The sequence below is a fragment of the Kryptolebias marmoratus genome, linkage group LG23, assembly GCF_001649575.2.
Source record: "Kryptolebias marmoratus isolate JLee-2015 linkage group LG23, ASM164957v2, whole genome shotgun sequence".
NCBI classification, from domain to species: domain Eukaryota; kingdom Metazoa; phylum Chordata; class Actinopteri; order Cyprinodontiformes; family Rivulidae; genus Kryptolebias; species Kryptolebias marmoratus.
The window spans coordinates 16,450,783-16,468,942 of record NC_051452.1 but is presented as its reverse complement, the minus strand read 5'-3'; the positions used below and the strand labels follow the sequence as shown (position 1 = coordinate 16,468,942).

Genomic DNA, 18,160 nt, shown 5'->3' with positions numbered 1-18,160 from the left:
TTTGAATTCTGCAGAAGCCTGTTAATCAGTCATTTAAATCAGGCGAGTCAAGGCAGAGAAACACCCTAAAATATGCAGGATAGTAGCCCTCCGGGACCAGAATTGGACATCACTGAAGTAGCCCAACCCCCTCAACGACAGGAAGAAGACCATGCAGGAACCTCCACTGGTGAATCAGGATGGTCTTGATTCCCTTGCTGAATAGAACAGGAGCAAGAGGAGAGTCCCATGGGACCATCTCATGGCCAGGAGCAAGAACTGGAAGTGATCCGATACCAAGTAAACACAGAACCAGTATCACTGATACTGAAGTGATTCAACACTTCTAGGGGCAGCCTTCAGGTAGAGGACAAAGGTGTGTCAAGCTTTATCATCAATAATTTAAATCTGAATATATTTTTATGATTTACAGATTTTTGCTTTTTACTAATATTTAACTGATTCTTTGCAATTTTATACACTGAACAGATTTTAGCCAATGTTTCTGGTCAAATAATAATATTAATCATAATTACATTTTTTGTGAAAATGCAGTGATTAGTGTTAAATTACTTTGCTGAACCTGAGTTGTTCAAGTTAAAACAAGCAGAACACAAACTGAAAGGAGCAAAATAGTAGTTAAAACTTAAAAGAAGCGCAAAGATAGCTAAAATTTGTAAAATATGAGCTAAAAGCTAAAACTATCAAAACACTAGCTAAAATAAGTAAAATGCTAGTTAAAACTAGCAAAATGCTTTCCAAACGAAGTGAAAGACTTCAAATGCTCAATCAGTATTGTAACGATTCGTAAAGGGTTATTGTGCACTTCTGGTGTTACTGTCACTTTAAGTTAGGCATGTTATGTGTTGCCGCAAGTGTTATTGGGAAAAGGAGGGTGGGGAGGGGACTCGCTCTCGCACTGGTCTGGGATTTTGGCGGGCTGCTCCGCCTGGGTGCGCACTGCGACGGTGTGACAAACAACCTGTAACCAGAGTCGGAACCTGTATCTTCCCTGTTGTGTTGTTCTACAATAAACGGCTGGTGAGGACAACTCGTCTGGTCTGCTGTTTTGCTAGCAGAGAGAACGCTACAGTATCAATCCTTTCAGTGCACATATGGATTGGGAGCAACATACTGAAAATAGACAAAAGAAACAAAGTAAAGTATGGATCTCCTTACGCTAGAATTGTTTCAATGCGAATACCAATATTGGCATCAAGATTTGGATCACTTGGAACACCCCTAGTCCACTGTAAGATATGCAGAGAGGGAATTGTTCTTCATACAAAATTGCACCACTTAAACTTTTCTGTCATGAATGCCTGTAGAAACAAACCTGTTTGCAGACTTTTGATTTAAAAACAGATTAGATTTTATTGGTACAAAGAATTATTAAATTGATGCATTTAGATTTAATCCTAAATGCATCGACATATGGCCACTCTATCAATGCAGTTGCATCGGTCATAAAGTCTTCACATCCCTAGTATTAACAGATAAATATGTTTTCTTGGTGCTGTTAGATTTTCTGGCTCCAAACAAGCCATACTATCTGGGATATCATGACATAGTATATTGGCAGACACTCTTACGCTACGACAGACAAAACCATGTTTATCACTGAAACCTAATGCTATTTCAGTTTTGCTTGCAAATATTCAGACCTGTCTAAATAATGCTGTTCCATAGATAGTGACAAGTACATAGAATAACACATGTATGATGTCACAGTCATCAGGTTCTACATCACCTGAGCAAATAAAAAGCTACAGATCGCATCATAGGTCTGAAGAAAGTTGAGGAATGCAATTTTGAGATGAGAATTTCTGTCAGAATTTATAGCCACTGGTGGGCTAGCAAAGAGTTATGTGATTCAATGGTATAATGAACTATAAAGTAACATTACAAGTGAAAATCACTTATTCCTCCCAGGAAGACTGAATGAAATTATATGGAAGAAACTTAGAAAATCAGCAGGGGATAAAATAATCATAAGGTTTAAAAATGAAAAAACACACACGGGAAGAAAAACAATGATTATGAGCTGGTGCTTAAACTGTTCAGTGGCTGTAAGGACACAGCAGAATTTTTACATTTGATAATGGCCATTTGAATGTTTTATATGGTACAAGTGAGTAGTTCAGAGTGGTAGATCAAAGTGTATTCCAGGCGCAGGTAAAAATACAATACATTAATATGGGTAAATTGAGGAATAAAATATTAAACACACTCATAACTGGGCAAAGGGCTGAGTCTTACTGTAAGAAATGAGAAGCTTGAAAAATGACAACAGATAATCTTGCATTTGAAATGCTTGTGGTATTGTGTTGAAATTTCCATTTTAACACAAACATTACCCTTTATGTTGGAAAGTTTTTTAGTGACAGCATATTCAAACATTAAACCTTGCTTTACCAAATACATATGGCAGTTATTTACTGTAGATCTGAAGCTACAAACAACATAAAGAGGAGGCATTTTTTTGTATTACATTAATTTGTACTCAAAGACTGTTAACGTTTACATTTACTTAAATGAAATTACCCTTAGATCAACCAGAAGATTTCAAATTAGGTTTTTTAAAAAAAGAGATTTTGAAGACCATCTCAAGGTATCTGTTGATCATGGTAGACCCTTGCATGCACAATTTTTATTTACCCCACAGGAGGTGCAGATTAAAACACATTAGCTGGCTGTCAGTTTAGGCCTGACCACAAAGCAGTTTTCCAGCTTAGATGTTTTTTATGAAATTTATACCGATTCAGCAATTTTTAGTTTGCACACTTGAATATGTTAGTGTGTGTGTGGGTGTGTTTGAGACACTGTTCAATATGTTTGTTGAAACTAATTAAAGGCAAGTCAGTGGAGGTGGCGTCGATGGATTTGTTTTTAATGATGTGAGCAATGGTGAATATGCAAAATGCCTCTGATGCAGAGATTTGATAGCGACAACTTGATTACCTCATTGATTTCTATCAGACTTCACATCAAATATGAATAAATATTCACATATTAGTATGTGAGGGAGAAAATATTCTATAAGCAGTGGAATTCAGGGATGCAAAGGTGTACCAGGATCCGTAAATTTGTAGGTGGCACTTTTAAATATATATATATATATATATATATATATATATATATATATATATATCCCTCATATATTGATGTTGTATATCTGCTATGATGTGTTCTTCAAATGTGTGCAGCACAAAGTAGACACACCTGTTTTATAAGTCAAGGCTCATAAAGACTCCCATGATTCCTTCTGAATGTTTGTAGTTCCCTTTCAGACATTGCTTTAAAAAGATTAACCAAATTCCCACAACACAAAGCTTCAACTATCAAGTCTTTCATTGTTGGTGGTGGTGAATGTCATGTGGAAAACTGAAGTAACCGCTCTGACCATCAGCAGAATTTTGAGCATTCACAATGTTCCCCTGGCAGTGTGAAGGCAAAAATGTAGGTCCTTCAATATGTTCCATGGAGGGACCAATAGTCCTTATACCCCTTAGCAAGTTCTTAAAACTGTTTTGTCTGAATACACTCAACGACACTTCCTAGCTCATCCCAATGGGTTCCCAGGCCAAGGAGGAGATACATATGAACCTTCCAGCAGGTTCTGGTCTTCTTGCAGAAGGATGTGCCTGAAATACCTCCAAAGCAAAGCAAACTGGAGGCATCTTTATGATATGCCCAGCCATGTCAGCAAACTATTTTCTGTGTAGAGCAGCAGCTCTACTTAGAGCTCCTCCTAACTGACTGAACTTCACACTGTATCTTAAAGGCTAGGACCATCCAGCCTACAGAGGAACCTAATTTTCCCACTTGTATATGGGATCTTCTTCTTTTGGTCACAATCTAAATCTCAAGAACACAGGTGAGAGTTGAAATAATTATGAACCAGTTGAGAGCTTTTGCATTTTGGCTCAACTTCTTTCTTATTATGACAGACCATTGGAGACAAATAGCTGGAGCTACCTGTCAACCTTATTTAGGTTTCATGTCCCAAATTTACCACAGTATGTGGGGAAAAAGTCTCCTGGGTGTGTGAGTTTAGGATCTCATGGACAGCAGCCTCTGCCAGATGTTCCTGGTTCACCCTCACAACTCATTGGAATTTACAACATCCAAAGCTGTCTTTCCTTCCACCAAATTCAACTCACCACCAGGTGGAGATTGGTTGACAGCTATGTCTCTTTTTACAAGAGTGTCCAAGACACAGGGTCACAGGTCTGATAGTATTATTACAAAATCTACCATTGACATTTGGCCCAAGATAGCCTGGTACCAAGTACACTTAAGGACTATCCTAATGTTTAAACAAACATGATGTTCATTATTGACAATCCATGCTTTGCACAAAAGTCCAACAGAACACCACTCGGATCCAGTTGAGAGAGGTTGTTCCTCCTATTCATCTCCCGTCATTTCCCACAGTGGAATTGAAATCCCAGAGGAGAAGGATGGTATTCTCACATGGCACCCCTCCAAGGACACCATTCAGAAACTACAAGAAAGGCAGAGAGTCTTTATTGAGCGCAGCACAAACCACTCCCACCTGATGCCTCTTTACATGTGAAACTCTGAAGGCACTCACCAGCAACCTACCCTATAGGCCTGGCTCCATGGGCCAGCCCCAGTTTTCTTTTTCTGGGCAAAACAATCTGTTTAATGTGAACCGCCTTTATCAAGGTTTTCAAAAATGCTTTTAGTGTGACGGATCCTCTGGGATCATTCTAACATGTAGACTATGCTGATGCTGATGTACCTGAAAACACGACCCCAACCATCAAGGGACAATCAAAAACACAAATATGAAGGAAAACAAATGCAGCAAAAACAAACAAACAAAAATGCTGCAATCACAGAAAACAGACAGAAGCAAAAGAAAAAATGCTGCAAATACCAAAAACTACAAGTTGCAATTGAGTCCCGTTTTTGATTTCCTGCTTGTTGCACTGCCGTGACTTCCTGTGGTTCCATCTCCTCACTGGCACTGGATTTGTTAAGGCTAAAGCAAATTAACTTTTTTTTAAAATAAACTTTTTATGGATTTGTTGTTGCTTGTGTGAGTCTGCAGAATTTTTCGACTGGCCTTAGGCATGTCTAGCACACAATTTTCTCCTCACACAGGCAAAAGTTGCAAAAAACACAACAACAACACAGTCAACTGTCCCATTGATTGTTAATGACATAACAATCATGTTCTTTTATTTTTTTTAATGTAAAAGAAGAAGGTGACAGTGAAAACCTTTTATGGCCAACAACACCTTTGCATTTAAAGAGAGTCCAGTGGCAGAACAACTACTTAAAGATTTTAAGGCTTCTGGAAAACTGCTTTTTTTTTCAAATTGAAGTAATGGAACATGCAGGTGTTGATTTTGCTTTGATTTCCACAGGTGAAAAGGAACTTATGTGTTTTGTCTTCACTAACAAATACCTAATAAAATGTAAATAGTCTTCACTTTAGAAGGGTTCACAAATGGACGTAACTACAAGGAACTACCTTAATTATTTATGCACTGCAGGATACGTATATAGTTAATTCAAACATTCTCTAACCATTAATATGTAAAAGCCCTAAAGAAGGGGAGAATTTTAATAAAAGAGCCGGACACGGTGCTTCTGCTCCAGCGATTATTATTATCTAAGGAGGAAGTTCCGGTGCTCTTCACTATAGCTAGCGCAAGCGCTAGACTCCCCCTGCTGGTTGGATCTGACCACTGCTTCAGCCAAATCAAACTAGTCAGCCTCTGAAATAACCAAATTTCAATTCATCACAAATACATGACTACCATATGATGTGAAAGTACATTTATATGACTATTTACATACATATACACACAGTATATAGAAATGCTACGCTTGCATATTATTTGTATGTCTCAAGAACTATCTGAGACAAGTTCAGCTGATTCAAAAGGCTGCAGCTGTCTGGATTTGGGGGTCTTTGAATTTGTTTTTGCATTGAGTTTAATTGTATTATTTGGTTCCTGTGTTTAGTTTTGGTGTTTTGTAATCATTCACTTTTTGTTTGGACTTTGTTAGTGTTTTGGATTTAGTTTTGGTTTGCTGCCACGTCAGTCTTTGTTTTCCTTCTTGTGAATAAATTAGTTTTACTTTAAGTTCCTCCTTGTCTGTCTGCATTCTGAGTTTGACCAACTCTCCCCAACCTGACAGCAGCTAGAGAAAGGATTGAAACAGGCAAAAGAGACCATATTTCTCTCAAACTGGAATCTCTTCACTGGTTGCCTATTAGGTTTTGAACTCAAATTAAGTTCTTCTCAATTACTAAGCTCTCAATAACCAATCCACATTATGTCCTAAAACCTCCCAGCTCCATATTATCCAAACAGAGTTTTTAGCTCATCACCAGAATCAGAATCAGAATCACCTTTATTGTCATTATAATTTGCATTACAATGAAATTTGGTTTGCTGCTCCAAGGTGCTTGTTTTTAGACACAATAAAATAACAAGAGGAGGGTAGACCATACAATAGATATACAAGTTGAAAATAAGAAGAACTTTCATGTGAATTACAGCTCATGAAGTCCACCAAAATATTGTAATCTATTTTTCATGCTCTCTCTTTTTCTCAGACATACAAAAACCAATTAGATAAAACACAATTGTGTTCCTCCAAAAGCAACAACACCTGATTTTATTTTCTTTATCCACTTTCCCCCATACACACACACACACACATAGTCAGGTCATGCCCTTCTCGTGTTTCTTTTGACACATGGTAATAGATTCCGCTATAGCTCTACGCCTCAGCTAAGTGGCCTCACCTTTCACTGAAAACAAATCACTCCCTCTCTTGGTCTCTCTCTCTCTCTCTCTCTCTCTCTCTCTCTCTCTCTCTCTCTCCCTCGCTCATACACACACACACACACACAGCCCTACACACGTACACACACAGACATAATTTTTCCATCACCAGCTCTTCTTCTTACACATTTTCTCTTTCATTCACTTTTTTCTCTTTCTCTCATTTTTGACCTTCCTCATCTCTCTTTCTCTCATCTTTCTCCCAGGGGTGATCTCCTCTTCCTCTTCGTCAAGCTCACCATCCCTTTATTCCTGATCTATCTCTTCTATTCTACACCCTCCTTTCTCTCACTTTCTGCCACTCTCTTCTTTTTTAACCTGGTTTTCTTTGTCACATGGTCACGATGTTCTGATTACCACTCAAGTAAATTTAATCAATTTTACGTCAATGAAACCAGGATACAATTATTCAGTTTTGCAGTCCACATTTGATTAAAAATATAAAACTGAGCTGTCATTTGTAACAATTACTTTTACAAACATTGGTAAATATGGTTGCAACATACAATTAAAAAGTAATTTTTAGGTTTTCTTTTTGAACTCATAAATAATTTTTAGAAACTACTTTGTTATACATTAAAAAACATTTCCCATCTCTTGCTTTTTATAATTTTGAATTAATTCATCTTGGACTGCAGTTTAACGTGTTTATTTTAATCAATCAAGATGAAATAGGAATTATCCATACTGGTGATGAGGGTTGCAAAATTCTGGGAATTTTTAAAGTCGGAAACTGTCCATCGGACTAAATAAATAAATTAAGTTCATTCCATTCATTACCATTAAATAATTATTTATGGGAAAAAAGCCTTAAGATACTGAAGGTTGGTCCTTAACAGGAATTTTAAATATAGTTGGAAAAATATATTTGAACATAATCTTGACTAAAACAACCAGATTTTATTGCTGTACCATAGGTACAGCAATAAAATATAGTGGTAAATATTCTTGTAGTGAAGGTAGATCATTCCTCTGCTTATATCACAGGCCAGGTCTACCTTCTCTCTCCAACAAAACAGTGCTAAACATGGACATGTGTGGACAGATGGACATGTGCTTACAGACAGTGATCTTGTTTCTGAGCCCAGAACAGAATCAAACCTGTTATTAATGAAATGACCCCTGATGGCCCAAAGATCACAAACATCCATTATTCACTTTCAGCCTTGTCCTTTGAGCGCAGAGATTTCTCCAGATTCTTGAAATCTTTTGGTGATATTTTGAACTGTAGATGATACGATTTTCAAAGTCTTCGCAATTTTCATTGAGAAACATTATTCTGAAATTGCTCCATTTTTTTAGACATGGTTTTTTTCAGATTTGGTGAACCTCTACCCACCTTTAGAGATTTAGCCTTTTAAAAATGCTCTTTTTATACCCAGTCCTCTTTCTGACCTGTTGCCAATTAACCTAATTATTTCCAAAATGAAAAATCACAATTAAATATACCTACAGTAAATATTTTAAAAAATACACAATCAATTTAAATTTCCATGTTTCATAACATGTGATGCAAAACTTTAAGGCAAGGGTAAACAGTTTTAGCTGTTTTAAATTTAATTTAATTTTTTAATTGATGTGACACTATTTACAGTACAATGAAGGAATAAGAAATAAAAAAAATGAAAAAATACCAAGTGGATATAAAACAAAGTACACATATTAAAGATTTTTTGTTAGGTTTCAGTACAGTAATATTTGCTCTGTAGACATTCTTGCGTAAATAAGCTTGTGAAAACAATAAATTCAAATAATTATAATATTTATTGGCTACTGCTGACATACAGTACAGAGTTGATATACATGAAAATATCAACTCTGTTTTGTTTTCTGTAATGCATGTTAGGAAAGCTATTTCCTTTACAATCCAAAAAATATAAAAGATGTGGATATTAACAGTTTTTTCCAACATTACTAGAAAGATGTGTAATCTTTTTAAAAAGTACACATGGCTTATGTAAAGGAAGTACAACCGTGTTAAATATGAACACTTTTGTTATTTTTTTTAATTTGTGGGATAAATAAAATAGATTTGCTTATTGATGTAATTGAAAACACATGATACCAAAATTTCTTTTTGTTTGTTAGGGCAAGTGAAAAACGTTGCTTTAAATATAAACAATACGCTCTACCTAAACAGAGAAAATGGAAATACTGGAAGTATTTAAAATAAAAATGCAGCAAGAAATTCCATTGTTTTCAATTTTTAACATTTAGAACTGGAACACATTTGAAATGTAAAGTTTTTGAAGAAAGATTGTCATTTACTAAACTTAATCAAAAGTGATGTAGAGTTTTAAGTTCATGTATTGTTCACATTTATAGTAAGGAAACTTCTCAGTTATGGATCAGTGTGGAGGACATTTCTAGAGATGGACTGCTCTCTAGTGGTGACTGGCTCAAACACAACAAAAGGTGGAAACTGTTTTAAAGGATTATCATTCAGCTGTTTTTATTTTATAGAGGAAAAGACATCAAATCTCAAACATGACACAAAATAAATTAATTTAACAGACTGATATTTTGTCTTTGTATAACAATATGTAAAAGAAAAAGGAATTGTCAAAATTGATGGCGTTTCAGATTAAATACAAACTAAAATCAGAATCTCTTAATAATCAAAACATTATATATTTAGTCCCAGTTTTTTCTGAATATTTTTCTGAAAACAAATGTCACGTTTTTATTTATTTAGTTAGTTAATTTTGATCATTTCATGGGTTTTAGGTGTAGTTTTTGTTTAAAGATTTTTGAATTTGTGTATGCAGTTTTTTTTAATCATTTTAGTTTTTATTCTCTATAAAGAACCACAGTATGTCTTGCATTCTGCTTTATTAAAAAGGCTTCATTGATAAATAAAGCATTTTTAGATTTAAAAAAAATGAAAAGATGAAAAGAAAGCTGCTACCAGTGGCTCATTAAGATCAACATGGTAACCACATTCCTGAGTCTGTCACTCTCTGACAGCACTCTTTATCAGAAAAGCAGACAGAAACACAGAGTAGAAATTAAGCCTAAAATAGTCATGTGATCAACGTCGTACAACATACTGATCCAAAAAGTCACAACACACAACAGCTCAATTGGGCTACATGATTTGATGAACTTTTCAAAGGTGTGAGAGGAGTAATGAATCAAAAATGGTGATAATACCCCCCAAAAAAATAATTAAATAGTAATAAAAGTGTTTTAGTACTTACAGATTGGCGCCATAGACATACAGTAAACGGATAGACCAAGTTTTCCTGCCCTCTCTCATTGTTGGTAATTAAAGCCAGCAGGACCTGGCTTCAATGTTGCCAGATCTAGCAAGAGAAACAAGCAACCAGGTCTACAAAAACAAGCCCAAAGGAAGCGACCCACCCACCTCCACCCCTGCAGCCTTTAAATGAAGGCTAGAAAGGCCACTTGATAAATATGTTGTTACGGTCACTGACTTCTAGGGGCTCTCTTCATGAGAGAGCTATCTCTTTGTGTTTCAGTTCTACCTGGCTGCCATAGGTGAAATGTGTCGGCGCTCGTCAGCCACTCCATAAAGGTCTCCATGCCAGAGATGTCAAGCCCCTTTTTCCTTTTCCCTGGACCTTGATCTGCAGTGATCCTGTCGGGCTGCTGACGGCTGTTTGTGGAGTTTTGGGTGATCCTGTCTGTGTGAGCTGTACGTATTGTGAATAATCAAGTGTCTAACTAAAGTTTTGTGTTTCTGTCCACAGTGGAAGCTGGTAGGGGTTCTCCACCTCTTTTTGTTCTACAGTGTTTTCTCCTGTTTTGTGGTTAGTTGGGGAGTTCAGGATTTGTACCTTTTTTTCAGTTCTCCTCTAGAAAGGCATTGGTTTATTTTCTAGTTAGCAGGGGGTGTTTTGTTTGTTGTTTTGGCCTGGGAGATCCCGAAGCTTAAAACTTCCCTGTGTGTTTTTCCCCTCTTGTGATGGAGGTTTTGTCTTCCCCAAAGTGTAAAATAAACTGTTTTTCGTTACTGACATCAACTGTTTACTAGTACTGATTTTGTGTTACGCCCAGTGCCAGAATTTACCAATTTCCCCTTAGTCATCCTGGGGTGGGGGTGTAACATAAGTGGGGGCTCGTCCGGGAATTAAAAAAAAAAAAAGAAGAATTGAACATGGCACACTTTAGTTTGGAGGAGGTTTTTACATGATCCTTCTGTACAACAGTTTAATGTCTGTAGAACAGATGATTTGGTATTCCTGTGTCTAAGACTCTGCTCAAAGGTGAACTGAAATCTCTTGTCTTTAGTAGCTTGGTTGAAAAAGGAGTTCTCTCGGTGGAAGTGGATAAACTGGAAGCCTCCTTTCCTGACGCCACTGATCGTGCTGGGAATGGAATAGAGACGCCACCTGGTGCTGCTAAGCCAGTGGGGGATAAACCACCAGCCTCTCTCCCACGGTTTGAGCCCATCTCTGTTGAATCCCCAAAAGCCAGTGTTGAGGCACGTCTAAAGGTACGTCTGGCTCGTCTAGAACTTGAAGCCAAAGAATGGGAACGGAAGGATGAATTTGAGTTCCAGCTTAAATGCCGAAAAATTAAAGTTGAGACTGCTATTAGAATGCATGAGCTGGAGCTGCAATCTCAGAAACCGACCACTGTTTTCACTACCCATCCTGGTGGAGATGAAGATGTCAGTATTTCGCCCATACAACCTTCCTCTTCTCCGGTGCCTTCCACATTTAACATACGCAAAAACATTGCCCTGGTTCCACCATTCTGAGAGACAGAGGAGGCCTTGGGATTCCCCCGGAGGAGCTGGCCCAAGTGGCTGGGGAGAGGGAAGTCTGGGTCTCCCTGCTTAGGCTGCTGCCCCCGCGACCTGACCCTGGATAAGCGGAAGAAAATGGATGGATGGATATAAATTTATTTATTCATTTAGCAGTTCCTACAACATCAATTAAGTGAATAATTGTACTTTTTCTTTTTTAGATCATTCACCCATTAGTCAGAGAATCCATTTATTTTGGGGGTGTTACAGGTGTTACCTGTGTTTACAGGGAGAATTCACCAACTCAACCAACGAAGGCAACAAGGGTTAGCCATTCAGAGACAGAGTGGAGCAGGTATGCATTCTGCAATCAGACAAACTAGTTGATTAGCAGACAAACAGGAGTAAACCTACAAAAGCAACTACACTTCTTAAACCAAAGCAATTTTACAGTAAAACAAGCTCAAAGTTGCTTATAAAAAACAGACTTGGCAACTGCGCCCAGTTTATAGAGGCTGCATTGTTGTATTTTTGGAACTAGATTTTGTGCCCTAGTGATAGACATTAAGTCTTCTCCCCATCACAGCATCATGGTGTTACATAGATCAGTGGTTAGAGTAGTGGTTTCAACAAGACCACTGAAGGTTCAATTCCACCAGTATGCCACACGTTAAAGTGTCCCTGGACAAGACACTGAACTCCTCACTATTTCCATTGTGCCTCACTGTTGTATGAATGGAATTTAAAGCACTGATTAGAGTCTATAGATTGATTTGTTTAGATTAGCTTTGTGGAAATTCAGTGCCGTATGAATGTGTGCGATGGATAAATGAGGCCACAGATTGGGTTGTAAAGCACCTCGAGTGGCCTGGATGCGTATATAAGTACAGTCCATTTACAAGAGGCATCTTTTATACATGAAACAACTTATTCCAGCTAAATGTGTTAGAAAAATAAATATTTGAACACACAAAAGCAAGGTAAAACTATGAGAATCAACAAGAGTCAAGACTTGAGTAAAAACAACTGTATTTTTTTAATAATTGTTTTACCAAAAACTTGTGCAGGAACCAGTCTTTGATTGGCACTCTTAAAAATATGCAAAGGTTAAACTGTAAATGATAGAGACAGATGTAACACAGCATAAGTCTAAACACATCATCGCCAATTCAAACAAAACACTGTCATCATGCAACCCTTCATTTTTATAGATGTAAATAAATGCTCATTTCCTTTATGGCAGATTTCATAGAGTATGACCACAGCTCTGTATGGCAGACCACACTACATTTAATGAAGTTTCTTTTCTCAATGTTCTGATTAGTGTAGTGTATAAAAAGGGCACTCCAATGTTGGAGCTGCTGTGGGTGGAGTGGCGAGATGGGGCCCTACCACTTCTACCTATTGTCTTTGTTGTTATACTCTGTCAGAAAAGCTGAAATTGACATCATTCCTTATTTGTATTTTTGGCAGGAAAAGTCAGATGTTCTGTTCCATTATGCAAAAGCTGAAAGAGACAGGAGACTTTCTGAGTCAGATAAATATATTGCCAACCCTACCAACTCCTACCTTCCTGACGCTAGGACACTCAGAAACTCCCAGTGCATTAGCGTCAAAGCCCAGCCGACAAATAAGAAGTGGGAATGGATGAATGGATGAATGGATGTTCTTCAGCTGACTTTGCTTCACCCAGCAACTGACAAACACACACTTATCTTTCTTACATTTCTACACATCAACTCCCAAAATTGCTCATCTTGATTTCATCCCTCAGTCAAACGAGAGGAGGGTGTATAGTTGTAGTAGCTCTGTCAACTTCACATTTGAAGGATGTAGATGTCACTGAACAACAGAATAAAGAAAAATCTGTTTGCACATGTTCTCCAAAGTTGAAATTGACCCCAGAATAGCATGTGTTTATTGTATACAGGTTTGGCATATTGTTTTGGTGTGTATTGATGTTTAAAGAGCTCTGTGTGAGTGTGTGTGTGTGTGCAGTCGCTGTGTCTCCTTGCTCTCATGCGTCAGAGGTCCTTTCTCCTTCTGTGGCCCCTGAGCAAACATTAAGAACTGCCTTATCACCGCTTACACAGCCTGGGCCACACATACACCACACATAAACATTAAACCCAGGCTTAAACACACATACCACACACAAAAAGATAGGTTTGACACCAAACACACAAAGCTTGCCGCCAAACTCCCCAAATGTCACCAATTGACTCAGTAAGAAAGGGCGGGACTGGAGACATTTCCAGGTCTGTCATTGGCAATCAGTCAGACATTCTAGGCCAAGCTCAGGTTTATAAAGACAAGATTAGCAAATGTCTTAGGAAGAGGAACTCGTACTCTTGACAAGCCTTCATCAAGAGGCGCATCCATTGAATATGATTTTGAAGAATTGAGGCTTTTCAGCTGCAAATGCTTTGAAGACTTGGGACTAACCAATACCAGTGTAGAGGTTGAAGAAAAAAGAAACTTTCAAACTTCTTGTCTGCTGAAGAGCATTCTTGTAACTAGAGTCCAGAGTAATATAGGATCGTCGGGTCATCAAAGAATGAGCCAGCAACAGTAGTTAAACAGGCAAGTAGGAAATCAGGAGTTTAAATTATTTATCTGATTTTATGTCTACACCATCTGGTCTGGAAAGGTCTGGAAAGTTGGATGTTGAGTACACAATGGACTCAGAACTTGCATAACAAAACAGCTTGTGGAATAAAATTCTACCACCGAATTTGGAACATCAGAGTTCACCATACCTGACAACAGGCTGAGAGCACACACTCATCTCAACACCGGTCACAATGCTTTCCAGAGCACCGGTTCAGGGTGGAATGACAGTAGCTTTGATGATGCTGATGATTCTTGGAATGCAAGTTGAAACGGCACCCAATGAGAGATTCGGAGAAACTGCTGCAGTACGAGGTGAGAGCAGACAAATGATAAGACACAGCTTGTTGTAGCTGATGAGAGACACTGTACTTTTTTAAAAGGCTGTCAGTGAAATGAATTGCTATTGACAAAAATGGTTTAGTGCATGATTATGGTTGTGGTAAGACATTTACATTTACCCAATATTGGTGATGAATGCCCCTGCTCCCCTGTTTCAAAAGTGACACCTTGAGCGGGACTGAAATTAGCAGCTGATGGAATAGTAAAGCAGGTGGACTAACTTCAAATTTTTTAACTTCACCTTATATCAACAGCTAGTTGTTTGAAACCTGGTTGGGTATTTCAACAGGACAATGATCCCAAACACATCAGAATGTTTCTGATTGGATAAAGCAAGCGAACATTAATCTTCTGGAATGACCTTCCCAAAGCCCCAATGTTTCTGAAAGTTTGGGAACTATGCCTAAAAGCCAACTAACCAGTTTACAGTAAATGAACACTATGAATTCTGTCAAGAAGAGTGGTCAAATATCAGCCAGAATTCTACTTGAAGCTTGTTGGTTGATACAGGTGCAACTTGGAGATTTATGCAAATATTATTAGGGGTGTTTGTATATGCTTGAGCCTTTATGTATATTTTTGACCCTGTGTTGTTCACAGAAAACTTGTTATAGAGTCAAGCAAGAAACATTATCTTGTTCCTAGATCTAGACAACTACTTTATGATAACTTCCTATCAAAATATTAGGGAAACAAATCACTAAGTATTCATTTAAATCAATTTACTTGGACTATTTTTATAAGTTTGGTTTACTTTTTTCCTTTTTTTTCAGGCTTTGGAAAACCACCAGACCGTCTTCAGATTCCCTCTCGTGCATCATCTATCCCACTGAAAGTATCACAACTAAATTTGAGTCAAAACATAAAACCTCGTCTTTTGAGTACTAAAACAGCCCGACTTGATAGAACAAAAACCACAGACAAGATGCCAACTAGGACCATCACCGCTGGCACCAGGACTGAGAGATTCCAAATCTACACAGACACAGCTGGCCCAGATAAATGGACCAAGATACAGAAAATGATCTCTGCCTTGGAGGAGATGCACAAGACATTTAACAGCACACTGGGCTCGCAAATCAACATCATTTCACGAGGTAATAACACGTTTGTTTTAAGGCTACTTTCAGCTATTTAATTTTATAATTCATAGTTTTTACTCAAAGGGATCACTGTATCTAGAATCCTCCTTAAATACCCAGGTAATTAGATCAATACTTTTTCTTAAACTTGTTTTGATTTTTGATTTTTTTTTTTTTTTTTAGCAAATGGAAGGAATCCAGGAAGAAAATTTAAAGTGGTAAGTATTTAAAAAATACTTCACAACTAACCTCAATAACCATAATTTTATTTACTGTGGAACATAGTAAACATATCAAATGTTAAAACTAAGAAATTGTTTATTTTTTTAATGAAACAATAAGTTAATTTTAAATGTGATGGCAGCAACACATCTATAAAAGGTTGACACAGGGCCATGTGAAGCATCCCCTCTTCTTTTAACCACAGTCTATAAATGTCTAGGACCTGAGGAGACCAGCTGCTGGGGTTTTTGGAGGGGAATGTTGTCCTCTGGTCTGATGTAGGATTTTAGCTGTTCAACAGTCCTGGGTCATCTTTTCTAGATTTTTTGTTTCATGATTAGCCAAACATTTTAAGTTGAGGTCTGGACTGCAAACAGGTTAAGCAGCTGGACTCTTCTTTTATGAAGCCATGCTGTTGTACTAGATAAAGTCTGTAGTTTAGCTTTGTCCTGCAAAAATATACAAGGCCTTCACTAAAAAAAGACAATGTCTAGACTTTTTGATGGATGGGAGCATATGTTGATCTAAAACCTGTACATACTTTTCTACTTTGTTGGAGCCTTTCCAGATGTGGAAGTTCCCCATCTCTGTAGGTGCTAATGCACCCATACCAGAGAGTCAGGCTTTTCAACTGAGCACTAATAACAGGCTGAATGGTCCCTCTCCTCTTAAGTACAGAGGATGTGGTGTTCATGGTTTCAAAAAAAAAAAATTAAATCTTGCTTCATCTAACCACAGAACAGCTTTTCAGCTTTTTCAATTTACTGACCTATTGCAATTACCAAAATCTTCCTTCAGCTGTTTCTTATTTGTACCACTTACTTCTGCAACATTTTGTTGCCCCTTTAACTACTTTTTGAAATGTTTTTCTGCCATCAAAATCAAAATGACCTTTTTTAAAAACAAAAGTTTCATTTTGCAAATTCTTGCACGCTATTTTTAATTTACATTCTATGCAACTTCCAACTTTTTCGGAAATTGTTGTACTTCAAAATATGTTTTGATAAAAGAGAAGCTTTTTTCAGCGTATATAGCGACTTCAAAATTCCTAGTGGTTTAGGCTACAGTCTGGGTTTTACCGAAATATTATAAATAAAATAAAATAATAATAATAACTAGAAGCACTCTTAGAACGCAAACCTCCACCAAGGTCATAGGATCACTGTCTGCGCGGAATCTTTTAAAAACTTCCTGTATCCAAAATTTAATCACTTTTTCCTTGTATCATGTTTGACGTTTTCTGAAAATTTTATGAAAATCTGTTTGTAACGTTTTTTAGTAATCATGTACACTGACAGAGACAGACAGACAGACAGACAGACAGACAGACAGACATACGCTACTGAAAACATCACCTCCTTGGTAGAGGTAATAATGTAAGCTGTTTTAAGAAGCTTCAGATATTTTGAGAGTATTTTATTGTCATCAATAGATGTATGTTTAAAACTCTTTTTTAAGAGCAGCTGACAGAGAAAATCAGTCATATTGAAAAAAAACATGGAAAGTGACATCTCATGGAATTTAATGAAACTGGGTGTGTAAATAGTACTTGGCTAGTGAAAATTTTTCCCAAAATATTTTGGCATAATATTAGGTGGTTGCCATGGTATCCAGCTGTGTTTTGGGGGCAAATGCGCTTCAAATTCAGCAAGTTAATAAGACCAAAAATGGCACTTTTCAATGCATAGAAAAAATACTATATATACTTTTTAAATATTTTTTAAACACTGTTTAATGAAGAAACATCTCTTCTTTCTGTTTTTGAACATTCTGTGCCTTTGGAACAGATATTTTATGAAATACAAATTTTTAAAATAAGGTCCTATTTCGAGCTCTCAAATTAGTTAAAAAACACGCTTCACTAAAAATTAAATTGTCAGAGTTTGGACCTAATCAGTGACTTCATATTCAATAGATATTAAGAAAAATAGTGTATTTTCTTATATGTGTAAAAAAATTTAATTGACCTTTTTGAAAATGCCCCAATAAAGGGGGCGGAAACTTAAGAATTTGATGCATTCTAGAGTGATTTTTGTCGTTGAAACGGTTGTACGAAACATTTATCGCCACGTGTTATCAGGCTAAAGAAGGAGTCCTATCGGGCATTTTTGGCCTGTGGGACTCCGGAAGCAGCTGACGGGCACTCGGGACGTTGTGGGTCGGTGGGCCGAATACTTCGAAGACCTCCTCAATCCTACCGGCACGTCTTCCATTCAGGAAGCAGAGCCTGGGGACTTTGGGTCGTGCTCTCCAATCTCCGGTCCTGAGGTCACCGAGGTGGTTAAAAAGCTCCTCGGTGGCAAGGCTCCGGGGGTGGATGAGATTCGTCCAGAGTTCCTTAAGGCCCTGGATGTTGTAGGGTTGTGTTGGTTAACGTG

General features: G+C 37.4%; 1 protein-coding gene across 1 annotated transcript in view; it reads left to right on the top strand.

Annotated features, from left to right (window-relative positions):
- The first annotated feature begins 12,530 nt into the window (after window positions 1-12,530).
- The window catches only part of urp2 (urotensin II-related peptide), a 10,172-nt gene continuing 4,542 nt past the window's right edge, over window positions 12,531-18,160 (top strand). The window contains exons 1-3 of the mRNA XM_017438757.3: window positions 12,531-14,451; window positions 15,252-15,575; window positions 15,744-15,778. Coding sequence (XP_017294246.1) covers window positions 14,331-14,451; window positions 15,252-15,575; window positions 15,744-15,778 — 480 coding nt within the window. The 5' untranslated portion in view covers window positions 12,531-14,330. The remainder of the gene's footprint in view (window positions 14,452-15,251; window positions 15,576-15,743; window positions 15,779-18,160) is intronic.